At 38.7% G+C, this 27,676-nt stretch overlaps 1 protein-coding gene across 6 annotated transcripts in view; it reads left to right on the top strand.

Moving 5' to 3' along the window:
• Positions 1–27,676, top strand: part of Sphkap (SPHK1 interactor, AKAP domain containing) — a 140,211-nt gene that overhangs the window by 27,288 nt on the left and 85,247 nt on the right. For all 6 annotated transcript variants that reach the window (XM_021171921.2, XM_029480138.1, XM_029480139.1 and 3 more), the window contains one exon: positions 10,853–10,952. In XM_021171921.2, the coding sequence (XP_021027580.1) occupies positions 10,853–10,952 (100 nt within the window). The remainder of the gene's footprint in view (positions 1–10,852; positions 10,953–27,676) is intronic.

Raw genomic sequence — 27,676 nt, 5'->3', positions numbered from 1 at the left:
TGTGGTAAACACATTGAATGTGTAGGACCTGTGAGACCCGATTACGAAAATAATAATAATGTGTATACATGTGTCAGAAATCTCATTACATTTGAAAGGCAAAAGTTATTTACTAATCAGATAATTCATGAGAATTGTGGGCACCAATTGTGCCTTTCTCATTCTTTTGGCTTTAGATGGTCTGTTTCTAAATATCCTCTTACCACCCATTTCAAAGGAGAAACTTCTCTGACCATGAAACAATAGATGGCAAATACTGAATAAATATAGCCAAGAACAAGAAAGAAGGCACACAAGACCATTTCTCTATGCAACTACTATTAACTTTTTCATGTCTCTATATAAAACTGTACATATATTTATTCTTTGACTAACTGTTTGATTAGATGCATAATTACTGAGACCAGCTAAATCTCTGATATCAGTCTTTGGGAATCTTACATGAAAAGAACCTAACAAAGTTGGCCATATTTATATAGTTTATAATATATAATGCAAGAAGGGCATATGATGAATAATGGCATGAGAAATACATAAATTACATAGAGGGGTTTACACCGAGGATAGTGTAGGAGAAAGTTGAGCCAGAGATAAGGACATTAGGAGAAAGTTCAATAGCCACAGTGGTCAGAGAAGCCTCCATGAGGATGCAGAAAGGACCTGAAGCAGTCAGTACTGAGGTATGCCAACTCTCTATGCAAAGCACATCCCCAGTGGTAAAACCTAGAGAAGGCTCTACCATAGCAGTGGTGTCTAGACTCCTCTGGAAAGAGCAAGAACCTTAGTGTGGACAGAGTACCAGAGAGGAAGACTCTGAAGGAGACAAAGTCCCAGAAATGGCATGCAGTCCACATGGGTAGAATTTTGTAGTCTATGATAAGAACATTTAATTCTTCTAGAAGTAAAATGTAGAGCTACAGTGAGTTTCTAAGCACAGAAATGGCCTGACCAGTCTTGTGTTTAAAAAGTAATGTCCCTGTATTAATAGGTACAGAGTTGCACTTTATCTTCAACCCTGTTTTTTTAATATGGAGCATTGCCCCATGGCATTTTGGAAGGAACAGAGAATCACCTTAATATGTGCATGCAAATACCATCAATGTATGCATTTATGGCCATAATGTTATTTTCAAGTTTTTATTTAAATATAATCCATTAAATATTTCCTGGCATAAAATTTTGTCAGTTTTCTAATATATATAGTTTTTGTGAGGTTTGTTTTGTTTTGTTTTATTTTGAGTTAGGGTCAAATTTTGTAGCCTTGAATGGCCTGAAATTTATCTTTGTGAAACAAGTTGGCCTTGAATATATAGAGATCTACTTGTCCATGCCACCTGAGTGTTGGTATTAAAGGCATGTGCCACCATGTCTGGCTTAAAATATATCTCTAAAACTGGCATTTATAGCTCATTCACTATCTTTCTGTTCCTGTGGTTAAAAACTATGACTAGGACAACCAGGGGAAAATTTATTTGGGGCTTATAGTTCCAAAGGGCTAGAGACCTTGACTATCACATTAGGGAGTATAGTAACAGACAGACATGTTCCTGAAGCAAATAGCTGAGAGCTCACATCTCAATCCATAAACAGGAAACAGCGAAAGAGAGCTAACTACAAATGTCCTTTAAAACTCTAAAGGCCAACCCCAGCAACATATCCCTTTCAGCTAGGCTAAGCTTCCAACCAACTCAGACAACCACTAACTGGGGGCAAGGTATTCAAATGCCCAAGAATGATTGAGGTCCTTAATCAAATCATCACACATAGGTCAGAGGCAAGAATATGTTAAATTGAGGGATAGCTTACACAGATGGTTTTCCAGAAAAGCCATGAATATAAACAATATAAATACATACTGTTTTTATTAATGGCATAATGGAATAGTTTTCCTATTTTGAATTATCAAAAAAGTGTCCTTTTTCTTAGTTACCCACAATTATTTCTTAAAATCTATATGCCTGATTTAACATCACTGGAAACATTGGAATGGTCCACATCTGTCTTCTCCTCCAACACATGTATCACTCCTCTTGCACCTCTGCAAGGCTCAGCTTACCCCATGTCTTCTCTCCAGCTATATTACTCCCTTGTGATGACAAGTATGTGAGACATGATTTTTATGCTAAATGAAGCACAAATTCAGAAGCCTTTCTTCCAGGATCTCTGGGAGAAAGATTCTGCCAAGAAATATATAAATATACAGAGCAAACAGGAACACAAAATGAAAAAGCATAAGCTACCTTAGAAAAATAATTGTGGGCTGGGTGGTGGTGGCGCATGTCTTTAATCCCAGCACTTGGGAGGCAGAGGCAAGTGGATTTCTGAGTTCGAGGCCAGCCTGGTCTGCAAAGTGAGTTCCAGGACAGCCAGGGCTATACAGAGAAACCCTGTCAAAAAAAAAAAGAAGAAGAAGAAGAAGAAGAAGAAGAAGAAGAAGAAGAAGAAGAAGAAGAAGAAGAAGAAGAAGAAGAAGAAGAAGAAGAAAGAGAGAGGAGGGAGGGAGGGGAGGGAGGGAGGAAAGGAGGAAGAAAGGAAGGAAGGAAGAAAGGAAGGAAGAAAGGAAGGAAGGAAGGAAGGAAGGAAGGAAGGAAGGAAGGAAGGAAGGAAGGAAGGAAGAAAAACAATTGTTATATATTCATTGAAATAATCTTATTGATTTGTTTTACCAAGTGAAATAGCATTGCTTTTTGTAAAATGCCTGTTCTATAGAAACATCTCTTTTTTTAAAAAAAATGGGTTTTCACCTTCTAATGAATTTTCTTGAAATCTCTGAAGTTTGGTTTATTATAATTATTTACATATTGATGGACAAAACATTGTGTATCTAACACAGGCCACATTTTTATAACCTTAGACTAATTGAATTCTCTTGTATTTGTTGGTCTTTCCGAGACCTTTGGGAGTCTTCATTTTATGGTACCATGATAATGCCCGTCAATCTCCCTAAATACAGGAATGTCTATTCTGAATATTTTGAATACTCTGGTCTAAAGATAAAACTAAGTATGTGTGTACTATAAAAGTCTGCAGATATTATATTTTTCCCTTAATGAAAGTCTAAAAGGAGGCTTCTGGACTAAACCAATCTTCAGGGATTATAGCAGCATCATTTCTCAGCTTTGAACTGAGTGCTCTCCTGTGCTAGCTGTGATATTGCCCCTTCACAGGAAACAATCTTATCAAGTCACCAGAGTAGTCCATGACACCTGCGTTCTACAGGTGAAAAGAAAAAATGTAAATATTAGAAAGGTTTAAGCATCCTCACTTGGGCCTTCCCTCTTATTTAACTTCTTTGGGTCTGTGGGTGTCTCACTGGTATTCTGTTCTTTATAGCTAATATCCACTTACCATACATGTCCTTTTGGTCTGGGTTACCTCACTCAGGATGATATTTTTTAGTTCCATCTATTTGCCTGAAAATTTAATGATGTTCTTGTTTTAATACCCGAATCATGAAAGGGAGGCAGGATCAGATATGGAGAAAGACAGGAGAGAGGCCCAGAGNGCCAAGAGAATGAATGGAAATATGCAGCTGCTGAGAGTGGGGAGTCAGGGGAATCTCTAAGAAGTACCAGAGACCAGGGACAGGAGAGGCTCCCAGGACTCAATAAGACAGTAAAAAGTGGCAACTTTGGGGGAGGTGAGTAGTGTGATGGCGGTAGACTGATGGAAGCACTGAGCAGGAGGGAACTAAAGTGGTGCCCATGCAGTTTTCTAAGTTCATCTGGACTAAGGTCTGATGCAGCTGGATGAAGCCACATACCCAGTACACTTAATCTTTGAAACTGAAACACTATTTCTGTTTTTTAAAGGTGAATATTTGGTAATTTTATTGTTCTTATAGTATTCCTACAGTAAGCATCCAGTGTCATCCCTGTATAAACACCTATTCAAGAAAATTTAACTTAGCCACAGTAATGTGAACTTGCTGTCCTAATGTTACTAGTTCATATTTCTGGACATATCATTAGTAGCACATGTTTTGAAAGTCTTGGGAACAAACAAAAGACTTAACCTAAGTATTACCATTCCATTTTCAGACTTTATTTAATCATAGAGAGAAACTAAATTTAAGGTCCCAGGCCCTAGGACTTCCCAATAGCTGAACAGCTTCTATTATAAAGAAACAGTTTCTATTATAAAGAAACAGTCCAGACATCTCAAGGACAACTTCTCCATCTTACTGTCAGGGTCAAACTAAGTTCATGTTTCCAGGTCCAGGAACCTACTCCTATCCTGATTGATGGAAACTCCTTGCTCTACTTTTTATGAGAAAATATGATTAGATAATGCTACGGTGCTCCCTGTTCCTCTTACTTTATGGCTTTATCCTTTAAATATGTTGTGCAGCACCCATTTCGGGTCGCAGTTCAGCTCCCAACTCTGTTCTGTGGCCCTGGGTGATCAGTAGTGGTTTGATTACAGAAGATTTTTGTCATCTGCATTGACCTCATGTTTGAGTTATGTAGGATTTAAGCAGACCCCACAACAAAAGAATTTTCCCCAACAGCCCTAGTTAACACAAAAAAGAAAAGAAAAGAGCTAAGTCTTTAGGTTCTCTGACTGGACCCCTTTTCTGAGCAAGGTGGTACAGTTTCCAAATTCCATTTTAGGACCTTGGGGAAGCCAGAGATTTTGAAGCAACATTTAAAAACAGAAAAATCTAAAAATCTGCACAGTAGTGATTAAAGCTGTGTGTATATTGTCTGTCATCGCCTGGTTGGTAGAAATAGCACAAGTATGCAAAGCCCAGGATCTGACACACAGAACCTGCTCTGCAAATGCTCTTCATCATCATGCATTATCCATGACAGCACAATCAAGTGCCATTTTTAGATCTGGACAGTCATTGTTGGTTGTATTTCCTATTGTAATCCAGTCATTTTGCCTCATATCTAAAATTATGGACAAACATAGCCGATAGATTTTGAGATCTCCAAATAAAAAGCTTTAATTATACAATATTCAACACAGTTCTTAGTATGAAAGACTTAAGTACAAGGAGTACTGAAAATGGAGAAATTACTAGCTGTTGGCTTTACAAATTATATTTCAAAGGAAGTAACAAGACTATAATCACGCCTTTGTTCTTTATCCGCTACTTAATCGCTGAGATTGAATTAGAGAATAGTTAATTTGTGGCCATTATCTCTTCCAAGAAGAACCCCTGTTTTATGATTATTAATGAACAACCTGTTGTCATCTCTTATTGTTATCACCAAGCACTGCACAAAGATGGTACCGAAGCTTGATTCTGCAAGCATATGCTATGTGATCCAAGGATAAAACTGAGAGGAAAAGTCATCTTTTTTTTTTTTGGTGTGGACAAGGGAATGCCTTGCATTCTTTAATAACTCATCACAATCTTATAATGTTGTTTATAATTTCTAGTGACAAAAGAAAGTAAGGTTTTCATTTTTACTTGCTTCTATTACAATCTTTATCATTATTATTTCATTGGTTAACCATATCAAAGGAGGTCTACACTTCATTCTTCAGTTACCTGAAAACCTTTCAATATTAAAACAGGATACATAAAAGATGATCCCCAAATATGTTCAAGGTTGACTAAGTGGCTCCTCTGATAAATTTATTAAACTCTTCAAGCTCATGAGGATTCAGCAGGCCTTTCAACCACAGCTGGATTGGTGAAGAACTCAATTTGCACGGATACCTCCAAACTGGGGTATTGGAGGAAAGGGGAATACACATGGGTTCAAAATTAAAGTAAAAAGAGCACAGAGTCTCACCTAGTTAGTAAAACTAGAAAATATCATGTAAATAGGTTTGGTTTTGCACCAGATATCTGTAATTGGCAAGGCAGATTTTTATGGAAGCCATTATAATGGTACAAGTGACATCAGTACAGATGTAGACTTAGCTCTAAATATACTTAGGGGAAATTTACAGACAGGAGGTTGGATGAAAGCACTACTGAAAGTAGAAGTATTAGGAAGGAATATCAGGGATGGGGGCATCTGTGAAACTGAATTGAATGTACTTGCTAAAACAGGACAAGGACAGCATCAAGGGTGAAGGGATTTGAAAGCCGGTCAGAAACCTCAGCTTCTTGCTGAGGGCTGGAGAGATGGCTCAGTGGTTAAGAGCACTGACTGCTCTTCCAGAGGTCCTGAGTTCAATTTTCACCTTACAACCATCCATCTGTAACAGGATCTGACGCCCTCTTCTGATGAGTCTGAAGAAAGTGAGAGTGTACTGAATACTCACCTATATACAGTAAATAAATCTTTTTAAAAAGATACTTCTTGCTAAACTCTGTTAGGGAAATTTATTATTAATATGAAATTCAGTAGATCAAGGTCCAGGCATAGCCGAAAAAGGTGCTCACAGAAGTCAGACTAAGACTTAATCAAAACCACAAACCAAGTCCCAGTTAAGATATGGCTCAGGAAATAATAAGCAGGAGACACTAGCACATCATCTGACTTGTAGTACAGATTAGTTTTTGAAAGATTGACCTAAGTACCTTATCTTGCACATTTAGCATGTAAATCCTTTTGAATGAGGATAAAAATAAGGACATTCAGTAGAGCAATCTTTCATTTTGAGCTATGCAAACACGTATTTTAAATTCCTCTAAGTAATTCGGATCATAGCACTTTTTAAAATTGATATTAATGAGAGCATCTCAATTGCTCACACAAGACCTCTTCAGATGGATCTGAATTATTTTCTTCCAGCGTTGTGATGAGAGGATTTAGTGTGGAGCTCAAGAGCACATATCCTTGACAAGGCTGAGACAACCAAACAGCCAATGATAATCACTACATTTTACAAAAAGTGTACTTTATGTGGTGAGAACTCAAGAGCAAATCTTATTTTTCACAATCTACCAAAAGCATTTGCCTTTACACTGTGTTTAACAACAATAACAGCAGGGTCTTTTCTTTTTTTTCTTTTATTAGAAATATCCTGGGAAATACTTTAAATTATCTTCTCAGATACGGCTTATCCTGCCATCTGTCACTGCTGCCGAAAATTAAACAGCGAATGCAAACACATGTTTGTGTCTAATCTTTTGAGGTTAACTGATTTCCCAGAAAGATGGGAACAAACAACCTCAGCAATTGCTTGCTGCCTAGCATTGTCTTCGGGGGGAGGGGAGGGCTCTGCGGTTGCTGCACTCATAAAGCTCCTGTTGGAAAGGGAGAGACAGAGAAATATTATACATAAATCAGCCTTCTTGATAAGTGCTGGAGAAGATGTTGCTCAGGGTGCTCCTGAGACAGTGAGCATCTCACTTCGTAGAAAGAGGTGGGAATCATAAGGAGTGTAAATGTGTCTGTGCGCTCCTGGTGTTTGGAAGGGTGTTGAAGGGGACTGTGGGTCTCCACTGTAGGGAGAAAGCAAGAAGGAGGAGCCTGAGTAACTAATAAGCTGAGATACAACCGATAGAGGAGGGATTATTAAGAAAAGAGGAGGAGAATTAGAAAGAATATTCCTGGGTAAAAACATCATATTCAAAAAAGATCATGGCAAATTAGGATGCTCATCACTTAATTTGCTTAATATGACAGACAAGTACTTTTCAGACTCAGTGGGCATGGAAGTCTCTTGATTTAATATATATATATATATTTTTAGAGTCTAATTCCATAGTTGTAAGGAAGAGCCTGGATTCCCAGGTTTCTAAGGAACCCAGGATCCATACAGTTGATGCTGCTTCCTGGACCAAGTTCTGAGTAGAAATACACAGAAAACTCAACATATGAACTACTTGTCTCTGGAGAGATCATGAGGCCCTCGATGTTGACCTATTCTTTCACTGCCCATGAGTCCGTAATGGATGCAATGCAGTGGACCCTGAATATCTCTTTTGTTCACAAATGCCATTTTGTTTTTCTGTGAAGAATGCTGCTTGATAGAGGGCCAGCTTTACATCATGTTTTGCTTTTATACCTCCTTTCCCACTTTATCTTCCCTCTCATTGAAACTGATTTTGTAGCTTCCACATTTAAAAAAAAAAAAACAGCCTGAAAGGCTGGCCTTAGTAAATACTGACAACACTTGTCAAAAACCAAAGGAAAGCCTCCCAAGGAAGGGTCATGGGCTTTAGAGAAACATAAAGAACTGCAATGCGTGCCTCGACCGCGACTCTTTACCTGTCCACTTAAGCTCACATTAGTAAATATATGAGTTCCATGTCTCTACCATCTTCCCTCATTGTGCAACAGCCCAAGTTCAACCTCCATGGAGGCTAAAGACAAAATATTTATAAACACTTAAATATCCCATCTCTAACCCAAAGGCTATGGAAGAGGTGGAGTCAATGATAAAGTCACATACTGGAAATCTACATCCATACAGCATGTTTTTAAAAGGCAGACATTCCTGTATTTTGTTGTCGATGTTACACGTCCTCAGAGCTCTGTATTGGGTGGTTTGGGAGATGAGGAGGTATGCCTGCTTCCAGTGTTGGTGTGGTGAGGTCGCACAGTGCTCACCATGAAGTAACACACTCCTCAAACTGACTTAAAACCTATGATGTCATTCTATTTCCTCATTAAACTCTCTGACTAGTACATAGCTATTTGCTTCTATAGTCTTTACTGAGCAAATGGGGTGAACCTTGTAGATAAGTAACAAAACTTATATTCCTTTATGCATCTTTACGTCCAGCAAGTGTGTCAAAAAGGAGAGAGATCACCACTAAGAAATTGATGGGCAGAGTTTCTATTTTTTTCCTTTAATGGATAAGTGACCATTTCTAAAGCTTTTGAGCAGTATACCAGGTTTTCTAAAGCCTGGTGGTATATGCCTGGTGGGCAGCTATGTAAGTGTCAAGGCCTATATTTCACTCCCTCTTTTCATATCACCTGCTTGCTGACTTGGGGTCTAATTGACTCATCCAACCAGAAGAATTTCCTTCTAGAGCAGTCGCAGCTTGCTGCCTCGCTGCCTTTACTGTTTCTTCTCAGCAATGAGTAACCTGGGACCTTTTTCAGTTTTACTTCTTAACCCTTCCAAGGACCCTAAGCCTATAAAAGCAGATGTGGAAATCGCCCTAACTCTGCAGCCAAATCCTAGAAGGAGTGGTACAAGTGATCCACTAGTTCACCAAAGTAAATTGGAGGTGCGATAGAAACAGGACCAAAAGGTCTCTTCCTGAATTCCTGCCCATAGGGCTTGAGTGACTCCTAAAAGGAAAAATGCATTATTGTCTCTATTCACAGACCAGTAATAGTGGGCCAGGATTAACTGGACTATGGTCTGGTCTATCACATGTTAACAATTTGTAACCTATATTAACCTCCCATCCCTTCTTTGCATTTGTCTTTACTCCATTCCTCCATATCTCTCGTGTTTCTTCCACGACGATTTCCTTTCCTTTTCCTTTTTTCTTACTATTCCTTCTTTAAGCAAGAAAACTGTGTGTGCTGCCCTCTCCTTTCTATTGAATGTGTTGTAGAATCAGAGAATCGGGTAGTCAGAAAGTCGCCTATGACAATTTTGAACTTTCTAGAAACTTTGCTAGATCCAATGATTTGCCACAAAACACAATCATTTACTGCAATTAATGAGAAACAGACCACACTCATACCCTGATATCATAAAACTAATTTGTAACCTCACACTTAAGAGTAGGGTACTATTAGAAGCATGATTTACTATTTTTAAAAAAAATGATTTTTTTCTTTCTTCTTCTTTTTTTTTTTCTTTCAAGACAGGGTTTCTCTATGTAGCTCTGGCTGTCCTGGAACTCACTCTGTAGACCAGGCTGGAAGCTTAGCAATTAAGAGCATTGGCTGCTCTTCCAGAGGTCCTGAGTTCAATTCCCAGCAACCACATGGTGGCTCAAAACCATCTGTAATGGGATCTGATTCCCTCTTCTGGTGTATCTGAGGACAGCAACAGTGTACTCATATAAATAAAATAAATCTTTAAAAAAAAAAAAAAAAACCTGATTTTAAAGAAAAGATATGTACATCTCAGAAAATTTAATATGAAGCCATGAGATAATATTTCAAAAGAAACTCTTTATTAAATTGTGCATATTCTATGTTATCAGCAATCATGGCCAAGCACTCTACTCAAGACATTAGGATGTCTTCAGATTCCAAATTGTCATATTTTTCAGAAGGAAAACTTTATTTAAATTGTTTAAAATTTCACCGGGTGTTTTAGCATTAAAAGTGGGTTTTAATTTTCTACTGTCAATTTTGTAATGAAGAAAATTCAAACCTTCAGTTTTTACCATTGCTTAAAAATTTAGCAATAATGCTAAATCTTTAAAGATATGTACACCTTGTTGTTCATAGACAAACCCAGCAAGGTTTGATACAGATGTAGGGATTTCAAAACTTAGACACAGACAATTTGCAGGACAGCTGTAACCAGAGAGATGCTAAAGGGGTTGCTGGCCCTTGCTTGGCTCATATTCTTTCTGGTGTCATATCACACTACATTTCTGGCTAAAATTATTTTTTAACCTTCATTTTGAAAAAAAATGATGAGTATTTTATGACGTGATGGCTTGACAGGGCTGAATTAATGTGACAAGTGAGAAGGCTTTATTTGGTTTTAAAACCTGCTTTTAAAAAGCAGGTAGCATTGTCAGAAGTCAGGCAGATGGGACTGTGTCCATTTAAGCACTGTGGGAAGCAACGGCTTTCAACTTTCTGTTCATAATATGACTGTCCATCTTATTTTCAATTCCTAAAGCGATGCCACAAAGGAAATGCCAGTTTGAGAGGGACCAGTTGTGTTGACTGCAATCAGAATAAAAAAGGGGTTGGTGGCATGCAATAAGCACTTCACTCTGCATTTCTAAGGAAAGAGATGAGTCACTGGACTTACTGTGTTCTCTTTCTTTTGTGTTTGGGGCACACAGCAACGTGGAATCACCACTGATGCATGAAGGTTCAGAGCCACAGCAGGTCACCAGCAGTGCAGCAGGCAACCTGGCTGGCTCCATCACGGCCTGTAAAAAGGTAACCCTTCCTCATGACAGATTCTTCCCGCCAGTGGATCAGCACCTATGCCTAGCCTTTCAAGCATCTTTCCTTATGTAGAGACAACACAGACAATCAAATGACCCACATTTTGCTTTTCCAAGTATGGCTTGATGATACTTTTAAAATGCAATTCATAGAAATAATATAGCTGAATAATGCCCAAAGTCCTAACTTGAAAATGATAAGCCTCATTGCCTAACCAACCCAATCCTGCCCGTTCTTCAGGATCTGGGTGCAATGGTATCCATAGAGAACAGCCACTTGCATATGGACAGTATTCCCAGGTTTTCAATGGCTTGACCTATTGTTTTGAGCTATATAATACTGAACAAAACTTTTTGACTACCAAAAGATAGAATATGGCTTCCCAATGCCTGACTTACCTTAGAAGCAGAACTGCATTCTCTAAAATCTTGGCTGGACAGCTGCAATCTTCATGATACTTACAGAAAATAGTTGTTTGTGAAACATAAAATAACCCAGCTTAACAACCCTGGTTTTTATTCTGTTAATCCAACTAAGGCCCGAAACTTAAAGCAAAATATCTAAGATCCTGATTCCCACATTGATGTTTTGGATATTTTGTCGTTATTTAATGTTAATTTATGTAGGACATATAATGTATAAATCAAGACAAATTGTTTTACCAAATATATACATACATATTACTTATATGTAATATATGTAATATACATTAAGCATTTATATATTTGTGTATATCATATATACATATATGTGTATATATATGTGTGTGTATGTGTACATATATATATATATATATAGAGAGAGAGAGAGATTGAGTACTGTGCCCACTTAATCAGCTTATCTATTCTTTTGTGTATGCAAATTTTTTTTACAAATTGATAGTGTTAAAGTATAAAACAATAAGCACATACATTAGGGAACAGAACTAATATAGAAAGGAAAGAGTAAGCACAATTTTCTCAATATATTTTCATGCTATGTGTACCATGTTTCCTTAGCTGAGACAGAAAAACCAAGATAAGTAAGTGTACATAGGAACGTTTACTTCGGGTCATAGTTTCAAAGGTTCAGGTCTATGGTCTCTTGACCCTGTTGTTTTTGTGTTTGTACTGAATTAAACAGTGGTGTAGAAATTCATGAAAGTGGATCCGAGTGTCCTGCATCCCCATCAGGGGCATGCCTCTAAAGATCAGACTGTCCTCCATACTCCATCTAAATGTTCTACATCCCCTTTGTGATACCACAATCTTGGGATCAAGTGTCTAAACTCAGCTTTTGTGAACCATTTAAGATGAAATCGAACTCACTTGTTCACTCAAAACCAAATAAGGAATAAACCTATCTAACTAAAAACTCTTCATAGAATGTATTATGATTTTTTTCCTATTATGCATTATCTATAGAGGAATTGATGTTTTAAGTCCCAATTATTAGTGTAGGATACTGAGATGAAGTCCTACCACTCATAATTATTTTTGAGCTTTTTATAAGAGGAGTAAGCTGCAACTTTCAAACATTAGGTACATTTCCAAGTCTGTAACTTCAAATCATGCAGTACTTTCCATATACTATGTATCTCATAGAGCCAGTGGATTTTTCAATGCATTCTAATTTCTAAGGCACATACTTTCCTGTTGGTGGGAGTCTGTGTGGTATTTGCAAGGACTGAAGCTGCAATGCTTGGATCTGACAGCCAGCTCCTCATTTATTGTGAACTTCGTGGTTTGCAGCAAATGACTAGTTCTGGATGCCTCAATTTCCTTATCTGAAAAATGAAGATAATGATGTTACCCATCTCGAAGGATTGAGATAAGACCAGAAAGAGGCAACAGACGTCAAGTTCTGAGAACAATGTCTGGCATATTGTAAACACCCAAAAAGAAAAATTATCTCCTACTAATGTTATTAGACAGGATAATTTTATCAAAGAGTGTACAGCCCCAGAAAAATAACTTAATAATGAAAGAGTAATTCATGGTATTAGCTTGGTTACTGCCAATTCTATAGGAGGGGAGGTGGCCATGTTCCTTTCTCATTTAGAAACACACATCTAAAAGCTACTGAACTCATACCTAGTAGAAGCTGGGTGTTTACTCAAAAAAAAAAAAATTAAAACCAGTTGGGAGTGATGAAGAGAGCCTAAGTAACAGCAATGTTGGGCAATTGGCTATGTAGCACGAAAATGCCTTAATGAAAACAGATTAAACTCCATTCTAAAGGATTTTATCATTATATCTATGTAATATTTCTGTATACCTATATGAATCTATGCATAAAGACATTTATGTAGATATGTATATCTATGTACAGATAAGATTTAAAAGTTTTAAAAATAACCTCATTAATTCTACAATTGTTTCTGAACAATTGTTAGTAGGTTTAATCCTATGAAACTACCTTTTATTACAATCCCAAAGTGATCAAATATAGGCAGATTCACAAGGTTCAACTTAAATATGTTCTAAAGCCGCTTAGATCTTGACAGTAGACACAAAGATGGTAGATCCAAAGATGGATCACAAACCACCCTTAACAGGAAAATGTGTGATCTAGTTTAACAGATAATTCTGTTTTCTCATGTGGAAAGCAAAGCAGGAATTCACAAGTTATTTATAGCCTTAGCTCAAGACAGCCTAACATAGGTGAGAAAGAAGTCTTCTCTGCAAGCCTGCTTGTTTCCTATTGAGAGACACAGAGGGAGTGAGTCCAGATGGGAGGCGAGGTGGGGAGGAACTAGGAAAAGTCAGGGGGAGGGGGAATCCATAATCAGGATAAATTATGTGAGAGGAAATCTATTTTCAATAAAAGGAAAAGAAGAAGCAAGAGGTAAGAGCAAACCCAGGGGACAACAGTTGCTATGAGGAAGTACATCTGATTCAGACTCAGTACATGGCAAAGATCTGAATGGGTGCACAAAATATCCATCCAATGATCTGCGGCTACCAAGACCTTTGTGTACTTCTAAGTTTAAGAATCTTCACAGTATAGCTCACTTATTTCAGATATTTCCTATATGTAAATGATTGCTTGGTAGTAATTGATTAGTCAGAGTCACCCACCATTTGGGGTGGAACTGTTTGAGACTGGGGAGATGGCTCACTGAGTAGAGAGCTTGCTATGAACTCACAAGGACCTGAATTTGGATCTCCAGAACCCATATAAAACTCAGAATACAACAACAAAGGCGCGTATGATGTCACCTGCCCCTTCCAAATGGGAAGCAGGAGAATCACCAGAGATTCAAGATGTCAGAAGTTGTCATGCAACATACACAGCCATAAACAACCAGAGAGAACCAGACAGAAGGCAAGGCTAACACCTAAGGTTCTCCTCTGTTATCCACATTTGCACTGTGCTCTGGCACACCTTCACTCACACCTATAAACACACACACCAAGTAACTCACAATGTTTAACCCTTCTATATACCCAGTACTTAGACACTTAGCAATAAGATATTGAATAATTCCATACCTTTATTCTCTTTACTATCAGTTAATCTCGATGATCATTGATCATTTTTCAAACCTTAATCACAGGCAGTGAGCATCTCATGATCATAACTGTACATATACAGATAATCATGCCTTGGGCACGTGGGTACAAACGTAGCTCTGGAACATGGGAGATGAAGCAAGTTTTCGAGGCCAGCCTTGATCATTCTGGGACACATAATGACACATTGTCTCAAAGTGTACACACACACATGCACACACACACACACAACACACACACATACACACACACACACACACACACACACACACACAGAGTTTATCCCAAAGCAGAGAAGCAAGATTTACAATCCAGCTGGATCAACCTTCACAGTAATCAGAGTTTAGTAAAAGTCACAATGGCAACTGAAACTATCAGGACTTCTCAAACTCACTGAATGTAATAGCCTCAACCTTACTACTCTCTAAGCTCTCTCATCAGAACTGACATATCCCTAAGGCAGCTGGGAAAAGAAATAAGGTAAGGATTAGAGGGTAATGTATTAGACACATAATCACTCACTGAGAAGCACCAAAGTGATGGTTTCTTTCATGTGTTTCACAAGGAATCTCTCAGGGCCTCAGAATCTCACCCATCTCCTCTGGTCACTGGAAGGATGGCTGCAAAAAAAAAAAAAGCCATTGTGTCAGAAAATATACTTGGATGAAATTATTCAAATGAGGAATTCTTCCATTTGTATTTTCAACATTGAGAGGCTGCCTTTCCAGAGATTTCAGGTGACCACATAGTAGTGGTTTCAGACACTGTCGGGACCTTTGGTGATAGAACTTCTCTGCTCTTGATAGTGCTTTGGTGCACAAAATAAGCCACATGATCATGCTAACTCCAGATGCAGAAATGTCTTCACAGTCCACGTGTGTTTCATATCTCTGAGTGTGCGGGTATGTTTATGTGCACAGATACATTTGTGTGTGTTCGAACACATTTATGTGTGTGCTGGTACATGTGGGGGGAAGGGTATGCATGTGTGTGTGTGCCTACATTTGTATGTGTGTGTGTGTGTGTGTGTGTGTGTGTGTGTGTGTGTGTGTGTGATGTGTGAGTGGAAGGTTTTAGTTGTCTAGACTAAACCCTAGACTCCATCCATCTCTCTCTCGAGCCTGGAACTCACCAAGGAAGCTAGGCTAGCTAGACAGTGAGCCTCAAGAATTGGCTTGTCTTTCCCTCCCTGGGATTACAAGAAAATATTGAATTTTTGATTGGGTTGGTTTTTAATTTAATAAAATGCTTAGGAAATATATTCTGATTATAATCTTCTGAATCCCCCAAGTCTTCCCAGATTTTGTTTTCAAATATAGGTTCTGGGCAATGAGCATACCTCCATGCTTATGTGGAAGGCCTTTTAATGAGTAAGCTATCACCCAGCCCTTATGTCAGCTTTTAAGAGCTAGGATTAACAGATAAATTTATGCTAAGATGCTCCTTATTGAATGTCCTAATATAGCAGAGACAAAATCCTGCTGCTGCTGCTGCTGCTGCTGCTGCTGCTGCTGCTATCTCTCTTTCTCTTAAGTGACATTGATAACGAAGCTTGTAGTGCCTAGACATGGCCTTAGACACTTCCTGAGCACAGGGCATTAAGCAAATGGTCCATCCAAGTAGAAACGTGTGTTAGTCACTTGCCTGCCACTCTAATTTAGTGAGTATGGAGATCTAGGATATGTTTTGATGTCTAAAATATTATTCTCAGAACTGTGCAGGTTAAATGTGGTATTCACACAATGAAGCAGAAAACCAGGAAGAGTTGGAGGTGGGGAAAAGTGTTATCATTCCCTCCCAGGATGCTGGATCAGCTTCTCTCATAGCACTACTAATGCTCCACTTATCAGAACTCCTTATGAAAGAAACAGAGCCAGCTAAGCTGATTTGCAAGGATTTTCTACTACATAAGATGAGTTATTATAATTCTATAGTCATTGAACTTTAAGTGAAAAGTCTCTATTGTAGTCTTCTATGATCAAAAGTCTATTATCGCAAAGCAATGGAATCTAGGCAACTATCTGAATATGGAATCCACCCAAGCACTTGAACTCCATCCCAGGTTTTGTATCTATGTGTGTGATGTGAGGCTGAGAGGTGCATCCCATGCAATTTCTCCCATGTTAAATACTCTCATGTTTCCTCTTCCCTGGAAGGCACTGTACTCCATCCATCTCATAGTCCCACAAGAGTGGGACATTCTTAGTCTTCACGTTATATCATGGACCAAAGATTTACTATTTTAGATAAGAGTAGGACCAAATTTCTAAATATGATTGATATGAAGAAAGACTTGTTATAGAAAAATCAACATTCCTACTATCTTTCTCTTTTCATTTCACATTAAGTAATTAATCATCCTTAATTTCGGAGTTATCCAAGGCAGCTGACAGAGAACCCATCAGGTACCTAGAGACCGAATATAAACTTCTGATGACATATGATTCGAAGTTGCAAGCACTGTTTCCTGTGACTGACCCTTAAAGTGGCCATGTATCTCATGAATATCTGAGGAGGGACAGACCAGGTGTCTCTTGATGTTTCCTTTCATTCTGTAAAATACCCTTTCATCTAAACTCAAATCTTTTTGAGGATATGCAATTAACCACACAATTCAATTAATACATGGAAGAACTCACATTCAAATGATCCAACCCATATCTCTAAGAAAAGAACCTTTTGGAGCAAAAATCCAGCATTGCTTCCAAGAAGCTAATGATTTTACCGAGCCAGACAGTCACATAGTCACACAGTGGAGAATGGTAATGGTGTTCTGTTCGTAATAGCTTTTCTCATTCAGATTGGAAATACTTAGAGAATGAGAGAATGAACAAAATTGAAAATAATATGCTGCAGTCTAAAGAAGGGACTGTCTTCCTCTATTCTGCAAAGTACATGGAAGTCCCTGCATGGTATCTGTGATCCTGTAGCACCTAGTGCTCTTCGTATTCAGCATCTGATACAAAAGAATAGCCTCATCACTTTTTGTTAAAATCGCTGGATAGATGCTTTATTTTATATCCATTCTACAGTAGTAAAGAAATGGAATCTAGGTGAGAAGCAGTGTGATGGAGATACAGCTCAGCAGCTAAAAACACTGTCTGCTTTTCCAGTGGACCTGAGTTCAACTCCCAGCTCCAGTATGGCAGCTCACAAGCAACTGTAACAACAGTTCTAGGGGAGCTGATACTCACTTTTGGGCGTATTTGCCATTGAAAGCACATGGTACATTGATATGCACAGGCAAAAAAATTACACATACAAAAATGGAAATGTTTTAAAAGACATAGAAAGTTATCGTATAAAATGATATTTAAAGACAGCTAAGTTAGAAAGTCTAAAGGTATGATTACTAAACTCTGGGATGCCAACAAGGGCCACTTCATGGGATGGGGTAAGTGGGATGTATAGAGATAGAAGCTGTGTGAGAGCAGTGGAAAGGGAGAAAGGGAGACTGTGATGAGACATGTGTTGAAGTCAAGGTTAATAGATCTGCATGGCAGTGAAGGATACACAGATGACCTCTGAGTATTTAGTCTAAAACAGCTGGAGTGGTGGTACAGTTGAGTCCTTCCGGGGGCATGGAGGCCAGTGAGGAAAAGGAAAAGATAACCATGAGTCCAGGATCTCTCTGTTTGTAAGTGAAGAGCATACACCAAGATTCCTTCTGAGAGCGATTTCACTGACCACCTAAAGAAATTTCTGCATGTCTAGAGCAAAATCACATATAGAAGGCTTCAGGGTTGCACTGAGGACAAAATGCAAATAGTGAAGGCTTCCAGCAGGGACTCATTTCCTCTGCTGTCAGTAAAAGCAGGTCACAATGCTAAATGTCTTCTCTTGTCATGGGAGCAGTTAAGTTCACCCTGAACCTGAGAGGAGAGGCTGCCTGTGCCCAACCACCAGTTTATCCTTGGGGAAATTTAGCACAGTGACCATTTGTCGGATGATCTATATCTAACACTATCAATTGTGCCGTACTTCAATATGAATATGATTTACCTCTGTATTCCAAAAGTTAATGTGATGGAGGACTGCTTTTATGGACTCTCCCCCTTTTCCTCCAATACTTTTGCTATCTAATGCCTGAGAGTTGACATGCCTATCTTATTCTTGTGTCTTTTCTGCTGTTTGAACAGCCCCCAAAGGATCTTGCCCAGCTCTTTCTTACTTTTAAGCCAAAAAAGTAGGACTCTGAAAATCCGAAATAGCTTAGAATATTTTGTGAAAATTGAACGATACTATGCTTTTGGAATTACATCTTTCCTTCTAAGTATTTGCAATTACCATAAACTTTCTTTAAACTGTAATCTAAATATATCTATCCTGGAATGGAAGGGGTCTTGAGTTTTGAAAACACAATCTGGCATTTGCAGTTCTCTTTCCTTCTTTGGGTACTTAGAAAAAGACTTCCCACTCTGTTCGCTGTCAACAGCATCAAAGTCTCTTTTCTCTCCATCCTGCATCTAAAAACCCCTTCACTTTATAAGACTATAGTCCTCCTCTCTCCTCAGACAACCCTTACAGCATACATCTTTTCTCATTTTGTACCTAGTTTTCCACTCAGCCAATTTTAGAGAAGAAAGAAGGATATAGTTGATGTCTTGAGTGTACCTTTGGCGCAGACATCTTTCAGAGAGAGCCTAGTCATTTGCATGCCTACATTAAGTTTCTCAACCTGTGGGTAGAGACCCTTTGGGGGTTGACTGAACCTTTCACAGAGGTTTGTTAAGACCCTTGGAAAACACAGATATTTACATTACAATTCACAACTGTAGCAAAATAATACTTATGAGGTTGCAATGAAGATAGTTTTATGTTTGAGGATCACCACATCATGAGCGACTGTATTGAAGGGTCACAGACTTAGGAAGGTTGAGCACCTCTGTGCTAGGCTCATTTCTTTCTTTCATGAAGGTAACTCATCCTGAAAGAACTACTTCAAGGCTCATGCTCTCCCAGAAGAACATCCATAAGCAAATGTGTCTCTTAAGTTACATGTCTACTGCAAAGCTTCTAATGTGCTTTGTTTCCAACGGCTTCTTCTGGAGAAGAAATGTGTTTAAGGAAAGAAAATTACCACTTTCTTTTAGTTGTCAGGGGCCAAAAACTATGTATTTATATTGAAGTGACACATCATTATTAAAGTCGTGTTCTCTTCTCCGGTGGTAAATTCTCTCCTGCATAAATCTTTCATTCCTTTACAAATAATACAAAATCAATAGCAGGCTTTGCTTCATTTTATATCTGTGTGTGTGTGTCCCTCATAACTGATTTTTTATGTATTTTTCTTAGATTATCATTAAAATAATATTTCCCTTCACCAATCTCACAAATGTGCCATGATTCACTGATTCCACATAGCAGTCAAATAGCAACCAATCAGCTCTCTTCCTTTTATAAATCAAACTTACATTCAAACCACTGCTGGCCATTTATAAATTAGGCTATATCTTTCATTTCCTGAGTATGTTTGCTTCTGTTCTACCCTTGCTTCATACTTTATACCCAACCTGGTTATACTCATATGGAAAAAGTTCTGATCAAATATTTAATTTTTTTTTTCCTGGTCCACTGACATCTGTGGGGTGTAATAGAAGTAAACAAATACAGCTTGAAACTTCCCCACCTGTCCCAAGAATTTCCCAGACTCTAAACTGTCCTTTGTCCTCTTAACCAGTTCTCAGAACTCCAGTGAGATCTAGTGTAGCTTTCAGGATATGTGTAACTGAGAACTCTGGGTATACTAACAAGCTATCTGGGATATGCTGAAACTTCATTGTTTGTGCTTGCCATGTGAGGATGCATGATAGCCCAGGTTAGCATACAAAGTGGCTAAGCCATGTACATGGAGTAGTTAATTTCACTCCCTTCCCCCATGAAGCATTTCCATTTTACATTCAGATATTTACATATTTATGTGGCGTTTGTCAGAGAAGAATGTTTTAAAGTCAGTATATCCATACTTATTTACCAGCAACAAGTTTAATTAGACCAATGTTGATACTAAAAGCATTTCATAAATAAGCTCTCTCCTGCTATAAAGAGTAACTTAGCTGAGGCCAGTCCTGAGTCAGCCATGTTGCATGCCTATCTGGAGCTACTGAAGCTCTTCCCATCTCCCCTCTACAGCAAGGGGCTGAATGCATTGGCTTCCCCACCAACAGTACTTTCTACCCATTTTCTAGGCTCTGCTTCCTCCTTGATAAAGAACTGTTTTATTCTAAATACTAAAAGAATTCCTTTACTTTGACATACTTTTCTAATAATCAGTTAGAACATATTTGAGTCTTGTCAGGTGTCCATAGCATAATTCAAGAATCTTTTACATCCAACAAAACAAGAATTAAACTATGTCCCATGAATAATCATTATTCATAACATGAGAATCCAGTTCTCTATTGTAAAAAGAGGCTAACACACGAGAACCCAGTCATCCAGTTAAATTATCATTGAAAGGAAACTGCTACCTTGACATTTGGTTAAACCCAGTTGGAAAGGTTTTTCAGTGCCACCTTTCCTTCTACATAATAATTTTATTTGTACCATTGATTCTGCTCAGTAGTTTGGTGTGCTTTAAATAGACTGTGCAATTTCCCTTTGAAATAATGGATAGGTGTTTTATCCAAGAACAGAAAACAGAAGTCTCCAAAAGGAAAGTCAGCAAAGACAGATTAAATCAACATAGACTTATATGTATGCAATTGAGCAAAATCCTGTGAATTCTAGACCTGGGTATGTGCATATGTGTGCTAGACTTTTAAGCTATTATAAGTGTAATTCAATAATTAGTTAATCCATTGACTAAATGGTCCAAAATTACAGTAAAGGAAAATTTAAGAAAAAAAAATAATCTTAGTGCATTTCCACGCATTGAAAATGCTCTGTCCCAACTTAGCTACAGATGCTTTCTTATCAAAAGATAAAAGGTTCCTTTTCTACTTCAGGGAAATTTTATTTCCATCGCGCCTCTTCCTGAGACATTTTGGGCTCTTTTCTGTCCTTCAAATGCATGCTCCTGCTTTGAGTCTCTGTTTGTGCTCTTGACCTCTGCCTGGGCCACTGCTCTTTCCTTGGATGAGAGTGTGACTGACACCTTGCTTCATTCAGATCTCTACTCAATGTTATCTTTACAGCCTTCAAAATCCTTTTAGCATAGTGTTAGAGAAACCTGCCAAGATACGCTTTCCAAAATAGCATCTTACTTCTTTAAAGTCTTCATCTGGTATAGATCCTTCCTGTAGTGTTTATCTGACATTTATGCTTATCAATTATCCTTTTATTTCCTGCCACAATAGAATGAAACAAGACTCTACATGTAACTCTATTCTTATTTTGCCCACTGACTCCCCAGTTAAATCAACAAAGCCTACTGGAAAGACAGCAAGTTTATACAATTAGCTGAGTTTGTGAACGTTCATAAAACATTTAGCATGGATTACATATCCTTCTCTTATAATGGCATCTAAAGTTGATAGCAAATATAGAGTCCAGTAAATTATTTTAAGTATTTTTGTTAATGATATAGATTACTTCACAATTTCTTACATATATATTAATATTGTGTTCCAATTATTCTCCCATCCTTCATTATCCCTTTTCCACCTCCATCAATCACTCCCTCCCTAAAAGTCTTTTCCCCAGTTCATGTCCTTTAGTTTTCCCTTCTTGAACAAGGCTATCTGTGTAACCATGAAGTAGGGCTTTCTATCGGAGCCCAGTGGTTTTACCAGTATGTACACAAGTGAAGGCAATTGCCCCCTCTTCTTTACCAGGAGCCATCATCACACTGGTAAAGGGTAGGAGCCTGAGTCCCTCCCTAACCCGTGCTGACTGTGGGCTCGCCCGTTCTTGTGTAGACCCAGGTCAGGCATCAGCAGCTGCTGTGAGTTCACAACTGCAATGAGAAATGGCAATTGGCAGCCTATCTCTGTATGTTCTGCCTCTTGCATTCTTTCCATCGCCTCTTCTTGATGGTTCCCTGACCCTTGAGGTAGCTAAAATAACTGCCTTGTTTAGAGCTGAACACTCAACTTTCACTTATTCTCAGCCTCTTGAGGATCCTGTGTATCTGCATTCATCACCATTCACTAGAAAGAAACTATTCTGATTGATGTTGGGAGTGGCATTTACCTATTGGTATAAACTTAAATACTGAGGCTAGTGAGAGGGCTCAATGGGTAAAAACATTTCCTTCTAAGAATGATAGCCTAAATTTTATCTCTGGATCCTATGGTAGAAGAAGAAATCTAATTGCATCTAGTTGTCCTCTGATCATAGCAAACATACACACATATACACACACATGCACATACATACACAAGAACACAAACGTGCACTTGTGTACATGTACACACATGCATGCACATGCATAAGCAAACAAACAATTAATTAATTAGATCAATATTAAGAATACATGTTTAGAAGATAATTTGACATTATTTCAGGAAGACTCAGCTCCCTCCTAGAGCCTGTGACTTCTGTGTAGATAGTATCATGTGGTCTTGAGTTCATAGAGTGGTTGGTTACTCCATCAATAGTTAGCCACTATTGAATAAGTGTGCACATCTTACATGGCAGGGTGGCATTGTGCTTGGTAGGTTTCAGAGCTGGCTAAGTAAAAATATTGGTACTTTTTATCCCTCCGAAGCTTCCATAGCACTTTACAGCACTGTAAAAGCTAGGGAGAAAGTTTCCAGTTCAGATCTACCTTAACTTCTCTGTAACTTGCTATCAAGGTATTTGGTGGATTTCACAATAAGTTCTGGTGGGCATCCTTGAAGAAGAATGGCAGAAGCTTGTATCTTTTAGGAGGTCCTCTAGAGCCTCCCTAACCCACAACTTAAAAGAAAGTGATAGCCCACATCTGGCACTGAGATTTCTGTTTCACAGAAACAGAATCACAGCTGAATCACAGCTGCTACGGAGCACAAGTTAAGAATATAGTTTCACAAACATCTTTATAAGGAAACAAGTCAATTGAAACTAAGAGGGAAATAAAGCATAATGAAACTCTGCTATGTGACTGTAAGAAATAGTAAAAATAAGCTTAAAATAAATAATATTTATTTATATTATTTATATTATACCAAGTGCTAATACCAGATATGTAATACCAGATAATACCAAGTGCTTGCATAAACATGGATCAACTTGCATTTTGCTTTTTGGCCAGTGGAAGTTGAAATTGATAAACTTATATAACTGCTTACTAGATCCATGTAAATTTACCTTAATATTTAGTAGTGCTTATTCTTTTATGTGTTCACCCAGAACCCCCTCCCCAATAAAAACATAAAACCAAACATTTGTGTAAGTATTTACAACAGCTTTATTTGTACCCAAAGATGTAAACAAACCAAGTGTCTTTCTAATTATAAATAGACATTTTTAAAAAAATCTCTGTATACCCAGAAACAAATTCTGATGGACAACAAAAGAAATTGCTAAATGCACCCAGTGGCACCGTGAACTTGAAACTCATCTTGTCGGGTCACATGAACTTGTCACAGTAAAGTCTATGTTATGAGATACATGTGACTTCCTGGAAAAGACAAGAGTCTAGAGGTGAAAATTAGATGAAATCTCAAGGGCAGAGTCTGGGTAGATATGTGTGATTTCAGAGTTTGGAAAATAGGGACACAAATTGGAACTGGAAGCTAGTGTGTCTTCAAAGCACATTCTTCCATCTTGGTTTTGGTAAATTAAGAAGATTGAGAGACAAGAGGGATAAGAGGAGACAAACAATTACAACATGACTGGTTCTATGGGTTCCTGACTCACTCTACCACTTAACATTCCTGTCTTAGAATATTCAGGCATCTCAAATAAAATGCCACATGTATATTATTATTGCTGTTGTTATTCATTATTATTGTTATTATTTCATTATATTACTATTATTATTTTTATTATTATACTATGCAAAAGTGACGCGTTACTCATAGTCCCGGGTATGGAAAAGTCCATGGTGCAGGTCGGGGCCTATTTTTTATCCCGAACAAAGTGGTGTGTTTGTATTTCACGGAGGATAAAAGGGATTATGGAGCCTCTTTAAGAAAGAAGCTGATCCTCTTAATAAGGATTGAGCCCAGCTCAGCCATCACCCCGAACAGCACCACCTCTTAATGGAAACATATCAGGGGTTTGATTCCAACATGTAAGTTTAGAGGGATGCAAACATTCACATGATAGAAACACTTAACCCTTACATTCTTTATCACAGCATCATGTGGATTTCTCTATCATATGAACCATTAAGTTAAATATTCCAGTGCTCCTTTGTTTCTTGTTTTGCCTTCATAAATATAAAGGTCAGTTCTACACAATGCACAATATGCTACCCAGAGAACAATCCATAGCATGCAGATTAAAAGCTTTGCTAACATTAAAAGTGTGGAAGAAAAAAAAATGTAGAGCAGACATTAGGAATAGAAATAGGCAAAGAGGTGTTCCAGCTGGCACAGAACTAGCAAACCAACAAAGCTAGAAGAGTTAGCATCACTTCTGGGCTAGGAGTCAAATTTCCTTTAGAGTTTCAATTGGAGAAGGAGGGAGTTTGAATATAAACACAAAGCCATGAAGAAGATGACAGCAGATGTCATAACCACTTGTAGAGGCCCATTGGCCTTGCAAACTTTATATGCCTCAGTACAGGGTAACGCCAGGGCCAAGAAGTGGGAATGGGTGGATAGGGGAGTGGGGGGAAGGTATGGTGGACTTTTGGGATAGCATTGGAAATGTAAATGAAGAAAATACCTAATAAATAAAAAAATAAAATAAAATAAAAAAGAAATTTTGCTGATAGGATCCTGATATAGCTGTCTCTTGTGAGACTATGCCAGTGCCTGGTAAATATAGAAGTGGATGCTCACAGTCATCTATTGAATGGAATACAGGGCCCCTAATGAAGGAACTAGAGAAAGTACCCAAGGAGCTAAAGGGGTCTGCAACCCTATAGGAAGAACAACAATATGAACTAACCAGTACCCCCCAGAGCTGCGTCTCTAGTTGCATATGTAGCAGAGGATGGCCTAGTCAGCCATCACTGGAGGAGAGGCCCTTGGTCTTGCGAAGATCATATGCCCCAGTACAGGGGAATGCCAGGGCCAGGAAGCAGGAGTAGGTGGGTTGGAGAGCAGGGCAGGGAGGGTATAGGGGGATTTGGGGATAGCATTTGAAATGTAAATGAAGAAAATATCTAATAAAAAAAAAGAAAAGAAATCTGAAAAGAAGCAGGCTCCAGGAAAGGGTCAAAACTGAATCAGGAGAGAGGGCTGTGTCATTCTTCCAGGTGATGATTAAATCTCATGAGGACCTGCAACAAGATTGATTGCTGGAAGTGGAAGGAACAGAATTCCTCTAAGTACTTATGAGCACAATAGGGAAAATCAGCCTGGGGATGGGGGGCAGTCCTCCCCAGCTTTCCAAATATCTCTAGACAACTCAAATCCATCCACCTTGCGACACACCCATCAAGTGCAAGGGCTTTTGCTGCCTCTTGACCCCAGATAAAACTAGCCACTTCATTCTTAAACTATTTGGCTGGGTTTGACATTCCTCGAAGCACTTCCCTTCGTTCACATTCTTGGGACTACTTTCCAAAGATGCAGTTGGTTTTGTATGCATATTTTAGTATATTTTGCCACAGGGCCTCACCTTGACCAGGCTGCCATTGCACTTCTGATCCTCCTACCTCTATCTCTCTCCTGCTGAGAATACAGTGTATGTTGCTAGGTCAGGCTTCTTTATATTTTTCCCAGTGTCTCACTGAGTTCATTTGTGAGCTCAGTGAACATTTGCTCACTGACTGTTGGCTGTGGAAAGGAGAGAAGGAAAATTAAAACAAGGATGGCATATCACAAACAAAGGGGGAGAGAGAACTTGTCAGATGCTAGCAAGATCAAGAAACTGCTAAGATGGAACATAGATCCTCTAAATTCCACTGCCTGCCTCTTCTAAGAGAAATCAGGCATCAATCAGCTGCCTATTTAGTTGGGTGATCTTGGTTTTGTAAACATCTTCCTATTTGGTCCCTGGAACAGCTTTCTCAAGTGGCATTGTTATCATCAAATGATGCAAGAACTGACTCTCAGAGTCCATCAAATTGTCCAATTATACTTGATAGGTGCTTGAGATGAGGAGAGAGTGTTTTCAGTCCTTCCTCCAAATCTTAGAAGCTAAAGGTGAGCATCTTCTCCGATTTAAGTTACCAACCAAAGAAGCAGGCATTGCTCAGCCATGGTAGGACTGAGTCTAATTTGTAAGAGTCACTTCTTCCCTCTCTGTCTCATACCAAAACCGAGGGCCTGCACCTTGGCACTGCCTGGTGAAATGAAAGCAGTTAGCTACACCATGGAGCAGGAAGGTTTCTTTCTTTCTTATTCACAACACTCGTGGAATGTTCAGACAAGCTGCATCGTTATCGTTTTAAACTTGGGAATGTGCGGCACACAGTGCGTTCATTATTAGCCCTCCATCTGAAATAGGCAAGCCTGGAACTAAAAATAGCAGATAACTAAATGAGCCATGGAGAACCTGGTGAGTGCCTCTCTTTTCCCACTCAAAAAATGACTCGCTCAGCAGGAAGCTATATTCCTAAAGCTTCAAAAACATTAAATGTTCAAGCACATACTTTTTTCAAGCACTTCTTATAGTTCTTTGTTCAAACCATTAGACAAAAAAAAAAAAAACAGGTTACAATTGTGCAACACAATAGGCCAAGTAATTTACTGAAGCTAACATGTTTATTTTCTTTACTTGTTCCCTTATCAGTCTTTTTAAAAAAATATTTCCCATATTATGTGTATAAGTGTGTGCCTGACTATGTGTGTATGTGTTTATGTGCATCGTGTATGTGTATGTTCCTGTAAAGGTCCTAAGAGGATCCCCAGGAAATGTAATCACAGACAGTCGTGAGCCACTTAATATGGATGCTAGGAAGTAAATCCAAATCCTTTGCAAGAGCAGAGAGTGTGCTTAGCTTCAAAGCCTCCTCTCCACTTCCCTCCTTCCTCCCCTCTCCTTCCCCAGCTTTTCCTCATTGCTTTTTCAGTTTGTTTGTTTGGTGGAGACAGGGTTTCTCTGTGTAGCCCCAAATGTTCTGGAACTCACTCTGCAGACCAGGGTGGTCTTAAATTCAGAGATCCCCCTGCCTCTGCCCCTGCCCCTGCCCCTGCCCCTGCCCCTGCCCCTGCCCCTGCCCCTGCCCCTGCCCCTGCC

The sequence above is a fragment of the Mus caroli genome, chromosome 1, assembly GCF_900094665.2.
Source record: "Mus caroli chromosome 1, CAROLI_EIJ_v1.1, whole genome shotgun sequence".
Classification (NCBI taxonomy): Eukaryota; Metazoa; Chordata; class Mammalia; order Rodentia; family Muridae; genus Mus; species Mus caroli.
The sequence above is the reverse complement of the archived record's forward strand: the minus strand, read 5'-3'. Positions and strand labels throughout refer to the sequence as shown.